Source organism: Tiliqua scincoides, chromosome 4, assembly GCF_035046505.1.
Source record: "Tiliqua scincoides isolate rTilSci1 chromosome 4, rTilSci1.hap2, whole genome shotgun sequence".
Taxonomy (NCBI): domain Eukaryota; kingdom Metazoa; phylum Chordata; class Lepidosauria; order Squamata; family Scincidae; genus Tiliqua; species Tiliqua scincoides.
In genome coordinates this window covers 61092744-61115347 of record NC_089824.1, presented here as the reverse complement: position 1 = coordinate 61115347, position 22604 = coordinate 61092744, and the positions used below count along the sequence as shown (strand labels likewise).

General features: G+C 41.2%; 1 protein-coding gene across 3 annotated transcripts in view; it reads right to left on the bottom strand.

Moving 5' to 3' along the window:
• The window catches only part of GNAL (G protein subunit alpha L), a 166181-nt gene that overhangs the window by 104416 nt on the left and 39161 nt on the right, over positions 1–22604 (bottom strand). For 2 of the 3 annotated variants that reach the window (XM_066626568.1, XM_066626571.1), the window contains exons 2-4: positions 9279–9351; positions 8445–8499; positions 8160–8279 (exon numbers count right to left, since the gene is read on the bottom strand). In XM_066626568.1, the coding sequence (XP_066482665.1) occupies positions 8160–8279; positions 8445–8499; positions 9279–9351 (248 nt within the window). Of the gene's footprint in view, positions 1–8159; positions 8280–8444; positions 8500–9278; positions 9352–9649; positions 10054–22604 lie in introns of those variants that run through there. The other variant, XM_066626570.1, reaches the window with a different exon arrangement.

Genomic DNA, 22604 nt, shown 5'->3' with positions numbered 1-22604 from the left:
ATCAACATGAAATTCTGTCCCATGTCAGCGCCATTTCCTTCTGGGTGCTGAGGTATCACAATGAAGGTAAGTTTGGGAAGCACTGTATGAGGGTCTCAGCCTATTACTAAATTATAGTTGCTATGTAATGCAAAACTAGTTTTACTCAATAAAGAAATGGCAATACATGAACTTTTTTCCACATACTCATTTGGTTTCTATCTTAGTTTTTTCTTATCACGTTCATCTTTGGACAACACGAAATAACATTCAAAAATCTGTATGTACATAGTGGCTCTTTTTTATATGGTACACTTGTAATAGCATTTGACATTACCATATTGAATTGATGTCTTCCTTTCAAAAACAGTATCTTATATAGTGAGCTAAAACATGTATAAGATTAAATATATGCTATTTTCCCCTACATGTGATCTTAAAAACCAGTGCAGGGCAACAACCAAAAAAACCAGTGCAGCTGTGCACTTCTGTAGCTTGGTGAGATGCCAATTTGAGACATGTGCCCGACAAATTGCCTGGCAGCACAACAGCCACTCACACATCAGGCTTGGGTTTGGTTTATATTGCAAAAGACATGACAGTAGTATCTGCTGGAACCCTGCCTTCATTCATGTTAAAAACTCACACAGGAAAAGAAATACTGGAAGCAGCCCTCAATAGTCCATTTAAGTCTATGAAAGAAATCCAAGATATGTCTTACTTTGTGCAGTCTTTAAAAATAAAATTCCTGAAACTTTCATTGTTAGAAGCCTGATTTGGCATAGCAATATCTGAAATGTGTTCAAGCAAACAGTGCAATGTTTTGTTCACTGAGCTTGAACCCCCTTAAAGATAATGATTTAAAGATGTACCAGATCAAATTAAATCCAAATTCTCTCTTTATAACTTCCACTGTTTTCTCTTCAAATATTCCGTGAGCTTTCTTATTTAATAGAAGACCTTTCTTCTTTTCCTGATGATTAGTCACATCATCAAACAGCTATAGAATATTTTAAAGATTATAATACTTGTTTAGTTATTGAAAACCACAAAAGTGCTGCAGAATCTTAAAGACTAACAAATGCACTGTAGTACAAGCTTTCGTGGACTACAATCTACTACAACCAATTCAGAATTATTCATTTGAATAATTTGGAAAACTTCCCTTCCCTTTTTGGATGCAAAAACAGCAGCAGTGTAATAGGCACACAAGCAGGATGAGAAAGAGGAGGAGTTTGCCAAATTCTGCCTGCCTTCTCATTAGCCTAGCAAAAGGCTCTGCCAGCTTGATAACTGCAGCCTCAGCTGCCCTCTTGGTCTTGTTGCTGCCAATATCCTCCTCCAGCATGCTTGTCCAACCTCCTCCTCTTGAGCCAGCCAGAGCAGCCAGTATTGGCATCATCCAATCAGTCCTGCCCAGGGGATGGGGAGAGCCAGGCAAGAGCCCAGAAGGAGGGCACAGCAGGACAGCACACTTGGAACCACGAGAGCTGCTTTGCAGATGGACAAGTGGAAGTCCAGCAGACACACACTTTCTCCCCCCCCCCAATTACTCCTCTTCAGAGGTTTGTGCTCATACTAAACAGTTTTGTTCATCTCACACACATTCTTCTTTCTGTTTTCCTCTCTCAATTCTTGCCACCTCCACAATATATAACTAGTTAAGGCTAACATTTTTTAGGTGTACCTAAATTAACCAAAGGTATAAGAAAACTTTACTTGTCCTAGAATGTACACATTAACATTTCTGTATTATATGTGGATCAGCAATTTAGTTTCCAGTTCAGCAACTGACTAAAAGGGACAAAAGCTTTCACGTGGTTCAGATTGCCCAATACCTGCTGTATTCATCCCTACAGATTGCAATGAATTCTGTTAAGCATTTACAGATTAGCTCTTCTGCACTACTTTCAGAAATATATTCCAAATAATTTCCAAACAGCAAAAGATAATGCCACACCAAATTATGGCTGCACACAATCGGGGTCCACAATTTTGTGCTGGCCTATATAGCCAAGCTAAACCTTGTGTTTACCATGATTCTGCCCTTTCTCTCATCCCTGATTTTGGACTACACTGCTGAACAAAACAATCTCATTTTGCTCTCCAGTTCCAAATTTTGAAGTTGGAAATGGTGGGAGAAGAGAGATTGCCTGTTAGGCCCTGTGATACTTATGTGTTTTAGTATGAAACAGTCAATGAAGCTCACATTACAATGTTGCAGAACTAGGGCCCACTAGCTTAGCCCTGCACTACTCAAGTACTATGGGAAGCTTGATAAAGCAGTAGTCAAGTCAAGGAAACCACTGCCACCCTCCCCAGCTGAAGAAACAGGGAAGGTGGTCAAGCCTTGTCAGTTCAGTCTTATGCTGCTCTGAGCATTTCAACAACGCAGTAGCTGAGTAGCCCACCTTCTCCAGCTGCCAAAATGGTAAGTGGCAGAGGGTCTCTGATGTGGACCTGTGCTGTCAAAGCTCTCCAGCACCTTGGAAACACAATCAGCAATAATTTCCAGCCTTTCTCCCAATCTGGGGGTGGGGGAGGGGTTGTTATGAGACTGTCACTGGTTCCTTCAACAGCTCCAAGTTTAGGAGGAAAGTGGATACTTCCCTGTCATAGTTATCAAAGAGCAGCAACTCACCCACCACAGTAACCATGGTGAGTGAAAATGTGGAACTTTGCACACAACAATCAAATATTTTAAGCATAATCATTTTTTACAAGTAGAAACTTACATAATAGACATTATACTCAACCATAGCTAGTAGCATAATATGCCCTTAATATCACTCTGCCTCACAAAGGGCAAAACCACCATCAATACAGAATTAAAAATGGCACAAGTCAATTCCTGTTAACTTTAAAAATGTCAATCACTACCATGGCCTCAAAGTCCTATTTAAAAACAGTGCTTCCATTTCCAGTCTTTCTGCAAGCACTGTCCTTAAATATATTAAGACAATAATTAACATTGTTTCCTCTCCTAAGGTGACTGTAATATAGTACTGTGTGTTGTACAGTATATTGCAATAATATTTAAGATATATCCCTATGGCTAACAGCAAATAAAAACCACAATAGTAGAGCTATTCTGGAAGACAGTTTCTTTATACAGTGGTTCTCAAACTTTTAGCACCAAGACTCCCTTTTTAGAATACGAATCTGTCAGGATCCACAGGAAATGATGTCATGACTGGAAGTGACATCATCAAGCAGGAAAAATTTTTACAATCCTAGGCTGCAGTGCTACCCACACTTGCCCAGGAGTAAGTCCCATTTACTATCATTGTTAAAACATCTAAATAGTAGCCTGTTAAAAGTACAGATCTGTCACATTTCCCCAAAGCAGTCACATACCATGGTAGCATCAAGTCTAATATATTAAAAATAAAATATTGAAATGAATGGGGACCCACTTGAAATTGGCTTGTGACCCACCTAATGGGTCCTGACCCACATTTTGAGAAACACTGCTTTATAGTATAGCTTAGCACATCTCGAACTCTCCCAGAGTTTAAGCACAATAAATCTTTCTGCGGGGGAGGGACGGAAAGCAGCGACACGTTCCCTAGGATCATGCTGCTGGGGGGGGGGGTAGGAACTTTTTTAAAAACATACCTCACTCCCTGCTGGCATCCAGGGTGTGCGGGGAGCCCTGCAAAGTCCTCTGCAGGTCTCCCTGTGCCTCTAAACAGTGAAAGAAATGTGATCACAACCCACTTCCAAGTTGAGATCACAAAAGTGGGTCGTGATCATGTTTCTTCAGTGTTTAGAGGCGAGGGGCTCCCCAGACCCCTCTGGATACCAGAAGGGACTGAGGTATGTTTTTAAAAAGCCCCTACGTCCCTGCAGCAGCGCAATCCTGTGGATCACGCTGTTGACTTCCTTCTTTCCCCATCCCTTAAAGTGGTAGGCAGGGATTCTCAGGTTGGTAGGTCGCAACCCACCAGTTTGAGAACCACTGTACCTAATAAAATCATTTGACATTCTTCTAGCATCTTTAAAAATCTATATAAAAATTATAGAAAGTACCACACAAAAGCAAGCACAGCACACACAACTGTGCAAATCTATTAGTTACATTAAAGGCCCCATCCTATCCAACTTTCTAATGCTTATAGCCACAATACAGCCCCTAGGTACCCCTCTGTGACTGCCTCCTTGATGGCATGGTGCAATGCACGTCCCACTGGAATGGCTGCATTAGCACTGAAAAGTTGGATTGGACTGGGCCTAAGAAGTTTTAAGCCATAACAACAAAAATAAATATAATTCCATTGATGGAGTTACAGAGATGAAATTAAGGTTCTTCAATCTGTTCGGGTTAAGACTGAATTCCTATGCTTGTTATGTTATGCAGGTTAATTCAACTAATTTCACTCAAAAACTAGGGTCTGCAGACATTAATATGAATGATTTCACTCTTATTTATAGGTTATAAGTATAACTAAGAATAAAATAAATCTGAAAACAGAGCCAATAAATTTTGGACTTAAATTAGCAGGAGTTTTTGCTTTAAATAGTGATCAGCCCAGTAGTCAATTTTAAATAAATATTAGCATATTTACAGCCCGAGCTACCTGGGGCGCATGGCTGCAGCCGCGCAGAGAACAGCTCCTGCCACATCCTGCGTGCCTCAGCCTGCCGTGGGCGGCGTCTCTTTCGTCCCCTTCTCCCAGGTAAGGGAAGCAGCCCCGCAATGGGGCTATTCACTTTACTGCCAACCAAAAGGTCAGCGTTAAAGTAAAGGTGTTTGTGTAGCCCTGCATGAACGGACAGGATCCAGTGGAGCTGAGCTCTACTGGACCCGCCTCCTGCCTCCCCGCTCCCTCCCCCCAGCACACCTCCCGCCCACACTCTCTCCGCCCTCCCCACACCTCTCCCCTCCCCGGAATGCCTCATCCCCGCACCGCTGCTTGGCAGTCCGTGAGACCACTGAGCAGCGGAGGACAGGCGTTCGCCTGGCACTGGCCAGCGCTGGGCTGCACAAGCCTCGCAGAAGTCCCTTAATGCACATTTGCGACAGTGCGCTCCGGCGGAAAGCCTGAGGGCTGAGTTCAGGATTGGGCTCTTAATCAGAAGTAAATTCCACTGGCTCCAATGTGGTATACTTCTAAAAAAAAAAAATTCCAGGTGAGCATATTAATCCATCAGAAGAAAAATTTACACAGGCACAATCTGCACACATGATTCCAAAAGACTAAGTAGAGGCCTATTTCTCCCTCCTCTGTATGCACACATGAGCATTATATGCGAGTAGCACAACTGAATACTAGGAGATGCCTCCCATACTTCCATTCAAACCTCCCTCTCCGTATCATGCAAGTTGCTTGTCCATACATGGTGGAAAACGAGAGTTCTATAGAATCCTATTGGAACCCATGCTGTATGAGTGCTGCCTCTGGAGTGCAAATGGGTTGTGCCCAAAACCTATGTCATAACTGCCAGTTACAATGCAGACTAGCTAAAAACTTCTATGAGGGTTTTGTTCAGAAAGAGAAAAATATTTATTTTATCTCACTTGAATCGCAGCAGACTTTCATGTCAATACTACACAAGAGTTATTTAGTGTTAACAGACATTTTGGATCACTAAAGCTGCAATCCTATGCATACTTACCTGGGAGGAAATTCCACTGAACTCAGTTCAATTATCAACTATCACTAAATGCAAATTATACAGAAGACAGAATGGAATGTCCTACATATCATGTTATAAATTTGAGTATTTACTGTTATTTTTTTATACAAACAATATACGATACCACAAGAAACACATTTTCATTCATTAGAAATTTTAGAGTTTCTTCTCAAAAAGTCAATTAGTACCATGCCCATATCAAATATATATTGGCCAGGATCTCAAGGACTAATTGACATGAAGTAAAGGGCTTTCATGTGCATGGTGTGATTTTGACTTATTTCTCTGCATATGCAATTGTTACAAACTACTTTTGAAACTTCCTTCATTTTCAGAAATGGTTTGTCAATGAGGCATAGCAAAATGCTATTAGGGAAAATATTTCCAACCCCTAATATCTCAGAAACTTAGCTGAAATAATTTTCTTTGGATTCTGCCACTGCTGTTAGGTTTGGTGCTCAAGACAGACCTTTCAATCAATAACAAAAGCACTAGCTTCACTTAGGAAAACCAATACTGCCAACTGCATGCAGAGTTACAACTAAGAGAGCTGACTCCAAAGTAAGAGCTGACTTACACACACGTAATGCAACAGAACACCAGCCCAAACACTTACTTGCTTTTTTAAACAAACATGATTTCATCTGTACAGCTACCTTTAGCACATTTATTTCACATCAAATCGATATAGAACTATCATAGATCATTGTTTTTAAAGGAACAGGCCATATCAAGCCTTTTCAAAGCAAGGCAAAATCTAGCTCTGAAAAACAAAACTGAAGGATCAGCTTTGATATCCTAGCGTGGCCTGCTTCCAGAAAAGAACAAGTGTCTATGTTCAAGACATATCACAAAAACCCCAGCAAAAGTATTTTTTAAACATGTAGAGAAAGTGTGAACCTTGCTTCCTCAGTGAAAAAGGGTCTGTATTTATTTACTGAAATTCATGATGCCATTTAACAGTCAGGACCATATGTAAGAATATTCCATCCTTTGGCCTGAATTATATTTTTTATTTTTGGATATGATAACATTTGAGATTTCTGCATGGAGTAATTTCACAAAAATGCTTTATTGTGCAAGAATGATGTAGTAAAATCTCTATGCGATGATTTTACCAAGTAAAAAATTGTGAAGAGGACTTTTTGCTCTAGTTTCCAATGGAATGTGGCTAAATGTTAAGAAGCAGCTATTAACATTTACTTTTTCAAAATAAATGCTTTATTTAACCTAGAAACCCTGTAATTCAACATCAGATCCCATTTCAAGAAGTTCATTACTTTTAATAATGTCTTTAAACAGAGTGCAATCAAGCTTTATGTAGGGATATTGTTCACACACAGCTTTCTGAATAATTGTATTTGATGCAAAGTTTCAACTACGCAAAAAGTTAGATTTCTTAAAAAAACAAAATACAACTTTAATTTTCGAAATGAAAAGTTTGCCAGAGTATTGGAATAATTAGTAAAATAATCATTTTCTCTTGAATCCTTTCTACTCTTGTAAGGAGTAATCCAAAGATGCTTGATTTTAAATCAATAAAATGGAAGACAGGTAAAGAAAACATCATAACAACATACATACATCAAAAATCTTTCAGCCCTCACAATGATGTTAAACAGAGCAATACATTTTGCACTTTCATATTTATTCATATAAAAATTATTGCTCTGTTTACTATCAATTCGAGGCCTGACAGATTCTCATTTGCCATGATCATAACATTTTTTATAGGAATAAATTTCTCATTACCCAATTTAGTGCTCTCGAAGTAAAACTTAACGTTTAACATGATATCAAAATAACCCAATACAAAACTCAATGGTTAGAAAACTAACCTCATAAAGTATTTTTTAGATAGGCTACAAATGAGTAACTACTATAATAACCCCATTGGTATTTCCTCTTCTAACCATTCTCAGGAGAACATAACAATGTGCACAAACAAGAAAAGAGAATTTTGCTGATATTCATAAGCCGTAAACTTTAAAATATAGTATTTTAATTTTAAAAGGATGAGTCTCCAACAATATCTAAACTTGTCACTATGGAAAATCAAGCATGGAGAAAATGGATAGGTTCTCTCCAAACTGCACATACTATGCTATCTCTATTTGCACATATTGCCTACACATATATGGATTTTCATCAATATGCTGCACCAAATAAAGCTTATAAAAAGCTACCACAAAATCTGTTAATCTCCACAACACTTAAATTCCACATCATTTCTGTCTGTTTTTATTATATGATATTCCCTTTAAACATATTTAAGAATGGAAAAGCAACACTATAAAAAGAAATACTGGACAAAGTCAAAGAATAATTCAGTGACAATTCAACTCAATACAAGGTATTGAGGTATTTGAAAATTGTGTTATTTATTTTACTCAGCCCAATGTGTTCAGTAAAACTTGGGCTGTAATCCTATTTTACTCCCTGGAAACAAACACCTCTAGGCATAAGCTTTTAAAATGATAAATACGTCATTCTCTATATTTAATTGTGAAGTAGAAGAAAAGGAGACTTTTGAATCTTACCTGGGTGTAGTCAAAATCAGAAAGCGGGGCTATACTCTTGATATAGTCCGCTCGGAATTGGTTTTCTTGGTTGGCCAATGGAACCGGAGGTATTAAAGTGCTCATTGCTGAAACTATAGTCTAGAACAAGAAAAACACAAGAACAGAATATAGCAGGATATAATATGGATAAATCACAAACACAAGATCACTAAAAGATAATCCAGCCTTATCAGAAAAATAGGATTTTGTCTTCATGTGCAATTGCTAACTATACACAATTTAAGAATAAAAATGTATTCTTACCACAATCGCATCTTTTACATTTTTCCGAATATCCAGAATTTTCTGTTTCTTTTCTCTGTATTAACACAAACAACAAAGCCACAAATCAATTTATCTTAGTTGTTTATAATAAGTGCTCATCTGCTTTTAAAACCTAATTAAAGAACAAGTTTTAATCTCTCGCATTCATAATCCATTTCATGATGAAACACTGTAGTACATGAGTTTAATTAAAGTATTTTGTTTTATATTTCTGTCACATGATACATGTCAAATGACTATATAAGGCTTGAGGGGAAGTGGGATTATAAGTAATCTGCTCAATTGTACAGCAAAGGGAATTTAAATTCCAGATGTTCTCTAACATATCTAATGACAAATAGCTAGAATTATTACACTGCTTATATTAAATACAAAGGAAAATAAAGTACAAAAATACTTTGTAATAAATTACATTCCTGTTAAATTAGTTTTGTTTTTATCAATTTAAAAAACAGGAACATTTAATATAGATCTTTAATCTCACATACATAAATAATATTTAGTTATTATATAGCTGTTAAAAGAAATAGTCGCCATGTTGCTGCTACACAAGGGCCTACTGAGTACTGCAGCAGCAACAATGTAAAATACAGTAAGAGGACCAGATAAGGAAGGGGAAAAATACGAATTCATGCTTCTCTTAATAAACATCAACAGTAATTTCCGTGCTATGTCGGATAATGGAGGTAAATCACCAATGAACTTCATATAAAGGCTGAGAAATACCAATTCTGTAATTCGGGTTTATGTGTTTTAAATGTGTGTTGCTTTTAAAAAAACAAGCTCCTCCCCCCAAGTAACAATAATTCTTACTCTGAATTAAATCCATTTACATGCAAGATCTTCATTTGCTTGACAATAGTGCTTTTTCCTGACTCACCAGCCCCTGAAAATAGAGAAGAAAAATGCATGATGTATACATTGGGCAGTGGGGGGGGGGGGACAGGTTGAAAGCATCTCTCCTCTCCCAAACACGTACCTGACTGTGGTTTTTGGAAACACATACTTGGTCAATCTGTGCATTTTATATATACTGCTTTATAAAACAGTTCTGCATTCCTTCCATCGAATAGCCTCTTGAACACAACTAGCACAGCTTCTGTATGATATGCCTGCCATGGGAAACTGAACTGCACCACTGCACCCTCATATCCCTCCCCCACCAAAAAGCTGTTCTTCCTTACCAAGCAGAAGCAAACGGTGTGTGGCTTTATAAGCTAGTCGCTCTTTCTGCAACTGCTTCTCTATTTTTTTGTTGGCTTCTCGCTGTGCTTTCTCATCAATACGCTGATCCTCCGTTTTGCTGTTGCCCAAACACCCCATTGCTGTCACTTAGGGTGGATGTCAGATTGCACTGTGTATGTACAGTTCTATCCACAAAAAAAATTTAAATAGATGATATTTATATCCCTGTGATGGTATCGCTCCTCTTTCTTCCCCACCAGTTGTTCAAATAAAATGGTCTCTGGTCGTTTTCTGATCACAGTTGGCTTTTTCCTCCCCCAAAGAGATGCAAAGAGCTTCCGGAAGAGGTAAGTGTTTTTAAACAGAACAAAAATCCATACAAAACGCCTAACACAGTGAAAAAAGAGAAGGCTCCTCCTGGAAACCAACCTAATGCTGCCTTCCTCTCACCACCACCACGCGCGCGCGCCACACACACAAAACACACACACATACAGAGGCACACACACTTACAATCCCTATATTTCTCTGTCTATTTTTGTCTTTCTAACTCAGCACTGCCTCTTTCTGCAAGACCAGGAAGCAGTCAAACTACAAACACTGCAGAAGTGAAGACAGAGGGGGAGGAAGGGGGGGGAAGTGAACTGAATTCTATGGGCTGTGTTAATTCCCTAGGTATTTTTACAATAAATCCTTACATAGGAGAACTAATAGGGGAGTGGAAACAAGAGAAGCTCACTGATCGGATGGATTTCATAAATCTATTCCGGACTGCAGGGAATCTTGGATATGCCTACTTAAAAGATATGAATTTAGTATATGGATTCCATTTTGATCCAGAGCCCCCACATTCTAATGCACACACTGCAAACAACAAACTCAGCGAAATCACTTTCACATTTTCAGCCCCAAGGACTCCAAAGAGAATCCTGATAGGAACATAGGAGTAGAACACTACAGGAGTTTACACTCTCATGCTTCAGTAGATTTTCCAGTCCTTATTCATATTAGATAAATGGTGTTAGAGGCTGGAATACACAGAGGAACATCTGGGACAATCAGGATTATTTACAAATTATTTTCATTTTTTTTAACCCAGATAATGAGCTAAATCCATCTTTGTTATTTTGGGCGTGGGGTGCAGCATAGTAGTTGATAGTGAAGGCATCAATAACCAGGCATGAGGGCACAATACTAACTGGTAGTAAGGCCAGCGCAAGTCTGCCCCCCGCCTGCCAGCCCCTGGGGCCACCCACCCTCCTGCCCCACAATGCTTTCTCCCCGCCTCCTCCCCACCCTCCCCACACCCCCTTGCGCCAGTTGAGCTCAGCTGGCAAAACCCACCGTCCTTGAGCTCTACGACAGTGCAGTTAGGACAGTGCAAGTCCCTTGCACTGGCCCAGGGGTGTTGCAACAGTGCCGTAAAGCATTATCGTGCTACCCTGGTGACAGTTAGGCCAGCGCCGGCCAAACTGTGCCGTCGCAGTCTGCAAGGACGGTGAGTTTGTGCCAGCTGAGCTCGACCAGTGCAGGAGAGTGTGGGGAGGAGGCAGAGAGGAGCCGTTGCAGGTCAAGGGACGGGTGGCCCCAGGGGTTGGCAGGTAGGAGGCAGGGCCAGGATCCAGCTGTTATGCCGGATTCTAACCCCGTTCCTGGGTAGCCTGGGCAAACCCCGGGTTGCTTGGATTTGCGCTATCTCCAGGGGTAGCGCAGATTCGAGTAATCCCATTGGGCTGCAGTGGCTCTCCCCAGGGTAAGGGGAAGTGATTCCTCTTGCCCTGGGCTGAGCCACTAAACACCTGAAACTTGCACTGGATACAGCACAGGCCCGCTGGCCTGCCTTTTTCCAGCACAAGTTAGGATTGCGCTGCAGGTGAACTAAGTCACAGTGCACAGACAAACCCTGAGGTCTTAAAGTGCAGATGTACTATACAACCTGAAGCTTAATGAAAAATATTTTCAAGACTTACCGTACATCAAAACATTGTCCAAACCGATAAACTGGTATGTAACACTTATCTTTCAGCTGCTCCTAGTCCTAAACTTGTACATGTCAATACAGCCAAAAAGCAAGCATATTTCATAGAAACTAATGCTACTTTTCTCAATATTCTCAGAACTATGACTGCAACATGAAGATCAACTATCTGCATCTTGTGAATGGTAGAATTCTCTCTCTTCCTCTTAACCCTAAATATTCCCAAAACTTTCAGTGCAAACGAAGGGGATTTTATGGTACCAAAAATACAGTCAGTGATGAATCTGGTATATAGTAACACACATTTTGGGTGATGTGACAATACACAAATGTAAGAAGCTGTCTTAGTAGTACAGTACAATATGGTCTATGGCTCCATCTTGTACAGTACGGACTATGCTTTTTGACAGTGGATCTTCAAGGCTGTGGTGTTTCCCAGCCTTTCCTAGAGATGCCAAGAATTGAAAGTGGGACTTTATGCATGCTCTCTACCACTGAGGTACAAGTCCTCCCTTTAAAGAGCGAGACTAAGGGCACAATCCTACCTTGCACTGGAACAGGCAAACCAGGAGGCTTGTGCTGTATCCAGCACGGGATAAGTGCCCAAAGTGGCTCAGCCAGAGGTAAGGGGAAACTTTTCCCCTTACCTCCGGGTAAGCCACCCTGGTCCCAATGGGTCTCCTCGGATTTGCACCACCTCCTGAGCTGGCACAAGTCCGAGGCGAGTGGAGTGGCTTGAAGCCACTATGTGCTCCTCGGGAACAGGGGTTGGGATCCAGCATAACTGCTAGCTCCGAGCCCTGCCTCCTGCTCCCTGCCCACCCACAGGGCCGCCCAGCGCTCACCCTCCCCAGAATGCCTCCCTCTAGCCTCCCCCCACCCACCCCAGATCCTTGCGTTGGCCGAGCTTGGTCGATGCAAGGCTCGGAGCCTCCGTCAGTGCGGAGGCTTAAGTCAGCCTCTGCGCACCAACTGGGTAGCCAACTCACGAGGAGGTGCAAACATGCCTTAAGCTGGCCCAAGGACCAGTCAGGATTACACTGTAAATTTCCCTGTACAATTCCGATTTTTTTTTATGTGAATGTACAAACATTTGCATTTTAAAAGTACATTGGGAACCATACCTTTTACAGATTTATTAATGCTCAAACATCATTAACCAGACACATAGCCAAATATGAATTGTACAGCTCTGGTGTCACTCTATAAATATTCTGACCATAATATTTATTATTTTGCATGATATTCTCTATTCTCTAACCAGCAAGCAACAGTTGCTGGTTGCAATTACCATAACACTTCAGTTTTTCTTGTTCGCACTGCATATATCTGTGCTTACTAAACTACAAATATGAGAACTTAGTGTCTCACGTGGTATAATGGAGTCAAGAAATTTGCCTATTGCCATGCAAATTCCCTGCCAGGCAAATTCCCTGCCAGAACACAAGAAATGCCTTGTTGGATCAGCCTAGTGGTTAATTTAGGTCAGAATCTTGCTTCTCAAAGTGGTGAGCCAGATGCTCCTGGCAACCCCACAAGCTGGATATGAAGGGAACAGCCACCCACCACTGCTTACATCCCAGCAACTAGTATTCAGAAGCATACTACCTGAATCTGGAAGCTCAATTTTGATATCAAGGCAAACTGCCATTGATAAGATTCACTACTATTAACTTGTTCCCTATAAAGCTGTCTAAATCAATGGCTATCACTGGACCTGGTTACACTGTATTCCACAAGTTCATAATGTGCTATGTGAAGAAGTATTTTTTTGTATTAAAAAGTCTCAAACATTTTTTCCTTTCATCATAGAGAAGGTACTCCAGTCTCTTGATCATTTTGGTCCCTCTTTTCATCACCTTTTCCAGCTCTTCGATGCCTTTTTGAAATGGGTTGACCAGAACTGTACACAGTATTCCAAAATGTGTTACACTATAAAGCTATAGAGTAGCTTTTCCAAAAAATTTACCGCTACACAAAACCATGCTATACCGTAGACCATTAATCTAATAGGCGGGAAATAGGAGCTGATAGGCCCAGAATGCACTGCTCCCACTGGTTAGAGTAGCTTACCAAACAGAGTGTTGTAAAAAATCAGTACTAAAGAAAGCAATGTTATTAGAGGTATTGTATTACTAGACTGCCTTTATGATACTTGTTTTACAGGTCAGGCTTGTTATACACTGATTTTTTATACTGACATAAGGGTTTTATACTGACATAAGGGGTTAGGATTGCGCCTTTTGTTTTTTAAATTGATTTGCTATAGTGCGTTTTTTACCATCCACCTGAGTTTTTGGAACGGAACCCTTGTGAATAATGAGACTCAACCTGTATTTTATTTTCATTCCCTTTCCGAGTCCTCCCCAGTATGGAAGTTGCCTTATTCATTGCTACCACATTCAGACAATTCAGACATTGAGCTATTCTTGCCCTGATACCTCTTTTTTGATCAATCACTGCTAATTCTGACCCCATTAGTGTATATGTGAAGTTTGGATTCCTCACTCCCCAATATGCATTCACTTCACATTGAATCTAGGGTGCCATTTTGTTGCTCCATGAGTCAGTTTGAAGAGATTTTGCTGGAACACTCTGAAGGCTATTTGGGTTTTCACCACTCTGAATAATCTGATGATATTTGCAAACTGTTCATCCAGCCCATCATTTATGAATAATGGGGAGACCGATCCTCTGCCTGGGTAGTACCACTCACTTGCATGCTGCCAGATAGAGGCCTCCTTGGGGTAAGTCACAAGTACTTTTTTATTTGGAAATACAGCAGTCTTCCAATTTCTTGCCCAAACAATCCCTGCAGCAATCAAATGATTAATTAACAATTTCAAATCTCTAGCCAAATTCTCTGGAATATAACCAAACAGAAATTATTAATACAACAAGATTAAAAGTTTGCCCTCTAATAGAAAAATTAGGGACTCAAACAATTTTCCAGACTTGAATTTTACGACAGGTACACCACACATGTATCATACCTGCATCACCAATTCCACATTTTCAACATTTAGGTTGCAGTTCTATGCTCACTTTCCTGAGAGTCGGTCCCACTAAGCACAATGGAACTTACTTCTTGGTAAACACACCTACAGTTGTGCTGTCAGTTAGACATACTTCAACATTCTATTAAGTCTCTGGAGTACCAAATAACATCTACCAAATATTTTGAATGGTGGTTCCATCAAATAAGCCAAGTCAGTAGAATCCTCATGTACCTGTGTTCACAAGTCCTTAATTATTCTTTTATTTATAGCCCAAAGCCTTTCACAAGTGTCTACCCCATTTTCTAAGGACATCAACTGCCAAATCATTTTCTAAGGACATCAACTGCCATTTTCTAAGGACATCAACTGCCAAATTTGTGACAAAATACAATTTGCCTCCTCTTTTTGGGCTAATAGGATTTCAAATTTAGTAAGCTAACAGTACAATCCATACATATTTACTCAGAAGTATGTTTTGTTACATTCAATGGGACTATACTTCATATGCATATAGGATTGCAGCCTAAGCAGACAAACTCTTAAATCCTAAGTAACAAATATTCTAATCTAAAGGTACTGAACTATTGGGGGATGCCAACTGTTCTTTAAACTAATAAGTTCTTTAGAAATAAATCCTGCTTGAGTTACAAGATCCTCAAACTTATAACACACCCTCCCAGCATGAAAAAAGTTTCCAGATGGTTCTAAGCAAAACCACATCCAAAGCCAACAAATCTGTGCTGTCTAATAATATGTGTGAGGCAAAGGATGCCATGGCCCTCATAGGTAGACAACTGCAATATACTTAATTTATTGCCCAATCCTACCCTTCCTCCCACTGATCCTACCCCTCCTTCCACCAAAAAGGCATGCATCGTACCCAGCAGGGAGGAGGCGGATTGGGAGACTAGGGAAGGGAATTATTTCCCCTTACTCCTCTATAATCTATAAGCTTTCTCTCACCAATGGATATCCTCAGACTTGCACCAGCTCATTAACTGGCACAAGTACAAAGGGAAGGGGAAGGCAGCCTTGAAAAGGAGACTGTAAGGAAGACAAGACCTGTGCAGGAGAGGAATTTAAAAGGAAGTGAGTGCATGTCATGAGTAGAAAAATTAGAAGATATTCTGAACTGCTGGACCTATGCAATCACTTCAGGGATCTTTCAGATACCAGTGCCTCTGAAGATCCTGATGGAAGGCACTGACAGCTAATTGCACTAGGCAGCTGGGAAGATTCTCAACCCTACATGGGCTGAAAGAGAAAAGTGATGGTGGTTGGGGATTCCCTGCTAAGAAATGTGGAAGCAGGGTGTGTGCCAATCCAATATGATTGCTTGTAAGGTATGATGTCTTCCTGGTGCAAAGACCAAAGATATGACAGAGAGACTGCTAAACCTGGTCAAGCCCAAAGATCATTTTCCTTTCCTGCTCATTCATGCGAGAATGAATGACACTGGGCCCAATCCTATCCAATTTTCCAGGGCTGGTGCAGCCATGTCAATGGGGCGTGCACTGCATCTTGCAGTTGGGTGGAGGTAGTCACAGAGGCCTACTGAAGGTATGGGGATATTTGTTCCCTTACTTCAGGGCTGCATTGCAACTGCACCAGTGCTGGGAAGTTGGATAGGACTTGAAGTTGGAACTTCAAAGGTTAAAGATCTTGGGGTCCAGGTGGTATTCTTGGATGAAGAATTGCTGAAAGAGATGGGCTGCACTTCACAAGTACTGGGAACACTGTTTTTAGCAAAAGCATTGTGAATGTGACCAAGAGATTGAAGAGGGCTTTTAATTGAATGCTGTGGGGGCTGAAGACATAAGCCTAAAGTTTAATTTACAGGTAAAAATCTTCTAGATGGGGACTTTAGGGATCAAGTTTATTTGGAGGTGCCCAGAAATTCCCAAACTAAAACAAGAGCAACATTCTATCATAATTTCCAGGGTTTACACTCTGTGTGTGTGTGTGTGTGTGTGTGCGCGCGCGCGTGTAAATAAATGCATGGAATATGGGAAATAAATTAGATAAACCCAACTTGATTAAGTATAACCAAAACCTGGTGGAATTACTCTCATAACTGAACTGTAGGAATGGAAGGCGATCATTTGTTCAAAAATAACAGACGTGATAGAAGGGGAGGAGGTAGCAATGTATGCCAAAAACTATGTATACAAGTGCAGAAATCCAAAAGAAGGGTAGTCCTGTTGAGATCATCTGCGTAAAAGTTAACGGAAGAAGAAATACAAACAACATTGTGATTGGAATCTCCTACAGACCGAAAGGGCAAGGGAAAGTTGTGAGAGATATTTTCCTGAACAACTTACAGATGTTACAAAGAAACACATGTCAGTAGTAATGGGGGACTTCAACTACCTGGATATCTGTTGAGAGACTAGCTCCACTAAGCAACTGAAAACAATTCTGAAGAGAGAAAAAAGGGGGGGTGTACCTCAAAATGCCAGTATGGCTGTGGAAAAAGCTTAGTGATGAACTGAAGATAAAAAGGACAAGTATAGGAAATGGACTATAACAGAGTTCACCAAACACAGATATAGACAAACAGGCTAGAATGCTAAATCTCAGCTTTTATTTAGCAGGGGGAGAGTAACTGGCCCTCCTCACCCCAGCAGTGTCTTTTCTAGTGACTGTCTGCTGGTGTTTTGCATCTTTTAGATTGTGAGCCCTTTTGGGACAGGGAGCCATTAGTTATTTGATTTTTCTCTGTAAACCGCTTTGTGAACTTTTGTTGAAAAGCAGTATAGTAAATAGTATTAGTAATATAAACTGAGGTTGACCAAGGGTTCAAAGAGCATCCAAACAAAAAGGGGTGTTTTTTAAGGAAGCGAAAGAAGTACAAAATAGTAGGATCACTGCTTAATATGGATGTTTAATTGTTATCTGGTGACAAAAAGAAGGCGCAACTGCTCATATCCTATTCCTGTCTTTTCCCAAAAGGAGGACTGTGCAAACATTTATGCTGGATCATTGGCTGAGGGAGAAAAACATGTGCGACCCCCACAAGAGTAGTACAGCACTCTTGTACTAATGGGTGCAGGACAAGTCTGCAGATTAAGAATGACTGAGAGTTGATTAAAAACTACCTGAGGCCAAAATGAATTCAAGTAATTTGGACCACACAAAGTGCATCCTTGAGTAATTTGCAACTTGCTGATGTATTATCAGAACTTCTGTCAATTACCTTTGGGAAATTCTGGAAGACAGGAAAGTGCCTCAGAACTGGAGATGGTTAAGATTGTCCCAATCTTCATAAAAGGGGAAAAAGGAGGACCCAGGGAATTACTGGCACATCAGTCTGCCTTTAATACCAGAAAAGATATTAGAAAAAATTATATAACACTTAATCCAGTGTTTCCCAAACATGCGGCTGGGTCCAACATAACACTCTTCGTAGTGTCTCAATGCCTTACTGGAGGCCCCAGAGGCCACTTCTAGGTCACACCAGGCCCGTGACCCACTCTGTTGGGCTCTGGGGGTCGCAGAATGGCTCGTGGAAGTGACTTCTGGTTTGTGGATGCAAGTTCCAACTTGACCAGAAGTTGCTCCCAGTCACCTCTGCACACCATTCTGAGGCCCACAGAGGCCAACAGAGTGGATCACAGGCCCAATGCAATCCAGAAGTGTCCTCCAAGGCTTTCAATAAGGCATTGTAGCACTAAAAGAGCATCACAACACATCCCACCATGGAGGACAAGGTGGGCCATGGCACTAAAAAGTTTGAGAATTGCTGACTTAGGGACCAATCCAGTCGTGGAGGTCTCCTCAAGGTAAAGGAAAATTGGTTCCCTTACCTCAGGGCTGCATTACAGCTGCATCAGTGCTGGAAAGTTAGATAGGATTTGGCCCTTAGTCTGTATGAATCTTGATGTTAATGGAGTGATAACTAAAAGCCAATATGGATTCGTCAGAAATAAATCTTGTCAGATAAGATTTGCTTCATCTCTTTTTTTGAATGGGTTAGCTTAATGGATGGTTCAAATATAGTGGATATCATTTATCTTGATTTCAGCAAAGCATTCAACAAGATAACCTACAACATCTTGATTAGCAAGTTAGTAAAATACATATACAGTGGTGCCTCGCATAAAATTAATTCGTTCTGCGAGTCCTTTCGTTATGCAAGTTTTTCGTTTTGCGAAGCGCGTTTTCCCATAGGAATGCATTGAAATTTAATTAATGTGTTCCTATGGGCAAAAAAAGTCAGAGCAAAGTCAAATTTGGTTTACAAAGTGTTTATTAAGTGCTCTTTAAAGACATACCGTATTTTTCACTCCATGTAAAGTGAACAGCAGTCAACAGTGGCATTAAGAACCATTATCACTGTCATTAACAAATGGAGAGACTTAAAGGTTTGAGTACTCTAGTTTTCTGGAAACCCCAAGAACTCATCATCAGAATTTATGAAGCTCATTTGCTCACAATCACTGACATCACTTTCTTCGCTGTCTTCCCCCCCCTTCCTTAGGGTGAATGTGAGCATAAACTGGCATGACGATCCCCCCTTATTAGGGTGAACGTAATCATAAATTGGCATGAAGATCCCCCCTTCTTAGGGTGAATGGGATCATAAACTGACATGAAGATCCTCCCCTTACTAGGGTGGACGGGATCATAAACTGACATGAAGATCCCCCCTTATTAGGGTGAATGGGATCATAAACTGACATGAAGATCCTCCCCTTACTAGGCTGGACGGGATCATAAATTGGCATGAAGATCCCCCCTTCTTAGGGTGAATGGGATCATAAACTGACATGAAGATCCTCCCCTTACTAGGGTGGACGGGATCATAAACTGGCATGAAGATCCCCCCTTCTTAGGGTGAATGGGATCAGGCTTGCGGGGGGGGGAGGCTGCGATGGCAGGTTGCTGGGGGGGGCTTACGTTCAGGTGCTGGATGAGGTGAGTGAAGGCACCCCTCCCCTGCTGTGTGAGTGTGGGGGGGCAGAGCATCTGTGTGCGTAAGAGAAGGGGGCAGCCTATGTGTGTGAGAGAGGGGGGAAAGTGTTTGTGTTGCAGAGAAGTTGTGATGCTCCAGGCTTGGGGTGGGGGGAAAGAGAGGCTGCGATGCTCCAGGCTTGCGGGGGGGGGGGGAAGAGAGAGGCTGGGATGCTCCAGGCTTGGGGGGAGAGAGGCTGGGATGCTCCAGGCTTGCAGGGGGGGGAAGAGAGAGGCTGCGATGCTCCAGGCTTGGGGGGGGGGAAGAGAGAGGCTGCGATGCTCCAGGCTTGGGGGGGAGAAGAGAGAGGCTGCGATGCTCCAGGCTTGGGGAAAGAGAGGCTGTGATGCTCCAGGCTTGCGGGGGGCACAAAAACGGGCGGGAGCAAGAACGTGCAACCCCTGACAGGCACACAGGAGCCTGGCCCTGTGAGTGAGTGAGTGAGTGAGGGGTGGTGAAGAGAGCTAAGTGTGTGTGTGAGAGGGAGGGAGGGATGCTGACTGACCCGCTGCTGCGTGAGGAAACCCCAAGAACTCATCATCCTTCCTTAGGGTGAACGTGAGCATAAACCGGCATGACGATCCTCCCCCTTCCTTAGGGTGAATGTGAGCATAAACTGGCATGAAGATCCCCCCCCTCCTTAGGGTGAATGTGAGCATAAACTGGCATGAAGATCCTCCCCTTAAAACAAACCAAAACAAAACAAAAAAAATTCGTCTTGCGAAGCACGGGTCATAAAAATTCGTTGTGCGAGTCAACAAAAATCGCAAAACGCTTTCGTTCTGCGAGTTTTTCGGTGCGCGAGGCATTCGTTATGTGAGGCACCACTGTACAAATGTTACATGGATTCACAACTGGTTGGAGTACCCCAGGGCTCCGTCTCAAGCCTGTTTCTCTTCAACATCTTTCTTAATTAGACTGAAGGGATAAAAGGATGCCTTATCAGATTTGTAGGTGACACAAAATTGGAAAGAATAGCTAACACTGCAGAAGTCATATAAGTATTCAGGATGACTTCGACAACAGGCTGAAACTAAACAGCACAGTCCTATGCATGTCTAATGAGAAGTAAATAACTGAATTCAGTGGAGCTTACTCCCTCATAAGTATGTATAAGATTGCAGCCAAAAGAAAGTTCAACTAAGACAAATACAGTCACAGGGCAGTAATGGGATTGTGAGGGGGGGCAGGTCAGGCCCAGCATTGGCATGAGCCATATCCTACCTCCTTTTCAGGCAAGATCCCCTGACATGGAATGATTTAGCAGGTGCAGGTCAGAATAGACCCATTGCCACGGCTGGGCTTTCCCCAGGGCAAGGGGATAAATGTTGCTTTACCTCAAAGAGACTTTCAGCCTGCACAGTTCCTCCACAGGATGCAGTGCTACTGCCATGCTGGTGCTCCTGCATCAGTGCAGGGGGATGTACACGTGCTCCAGTTTCCGCAACTTTTTGTTATCTCCTCTGCAGAGACAAAATTGATGCTGACTGACTCCTATAAGATGGGAAAAAGATTTCTCAGTTTGAACTGAGTAAGAATAGGGGGAACCACTACTATTTTTCATAACAGTAGGAGGATTACCATTTGCTGAGTTGCTAAGCTCAAGAAGCTCACCACTTGTTTTATATTCTTTTAGAAATGGAATTGTCTAGCCCTCCACTTTAAAATATTGTTAGAAGCAACAAAGAAGATGTACTTTCTCCTCCAAAAGGCTTGCAATTCAAGAGTGGAGAGAGAGTAAGAGTAAAACCATGAAATGTGTAATGGTTTTGTTTTTTTTAAATAATGTGTCCAGGAAGGGACTGAGTTGGGTTGAACTGTAAAGGGGAAGAGGGGGGCTTTAGCACTTTGTCCTGCCACATGCGCTATTTTTATTGGAGGGGAAACTCTATTTACTTTTAATTGATAATAATATTTAATTGATAATCCGAGTGCATGCAGGTCTGATCTAGTGGTGTAGCTCGAGGGTTGGATTTTGTTAGTAGGAGATTGTTGTTGTGCATACCTCCTAATATCTGTTTCTCTTTCACCCTAGGACAACTATTTGACTTTGCATTTACTTCAAACCCTTTGTCTATATACCTAAGTTATTATGCGTCTCTTAACATCTTAGCACTGGTCTTGTCCCTCACCTTCTTTCCTTTGTGTTGTTTTCAAATGTTAATAAAGCAGTTGGAACACTATGTTTCGTTTTCTTAAGTGTTCATGGGGTTTTTAATATGCTTTGCTTGCAAAAGAAATGAAAGCCAATCAATATTACAAAAACAAGCAATGTAACAAGAACCTTTAAATAATGTTTTCAGTTGATTATTTATGGTTTTACAATATGAACATGTGTTTCCTTTCAGGGAAAAAACACTACTGAGACAAAACACTACACTGACACAATTGCTACAGTACTGAATGGCTCAAACACTAGAGTGTCCAAAGAGAAAGTAGACCTTCACAGTATTTGGCTGCAACACAACAAAAGGTTCTGTAGCACTTTTAAAAGACCAACATTTCTCCAGCTTGAGATTTCATAGGCTCGATTTTAGGTCAGACTTAGTGGCTTGGAAAGTTAGACTGTCACTATGCAATAAAGAAACAGTGAGCATATAAGATAAATGTGCCAGTCCCACTAAAGTTTAAGAATCCAAATGTATACACGATGTAATCAAAACTGTAGCACTCAATCTGCATTTAGCAGCTAGTTTGCCCAAGAGGTCTCAATCACTGTATACTAGCAGTTGTAAATTCATGTACAACGGATAGTGCAGCACATAAAAAATAAAAGCACTGTTTCATCCATCTGACAAAGTGGGCTCTAGTCCATGAAAGTTCTGACACAATAAATCTGTTTTTAAGTTATTACCAGACTCTTGATTTCCCAATCATAGTGTAATCCAATAGTCTTTACTGCCAGATAGTTTCCCTGTACCTTGTTCTGCCTTGACCTTGTTCTCATACCAGATCACACACAGGTTTAGATTCTGCTGCCATGTTGTCCTTGATTCTGCAAAGTCTTATCCAAAGGATTGTTC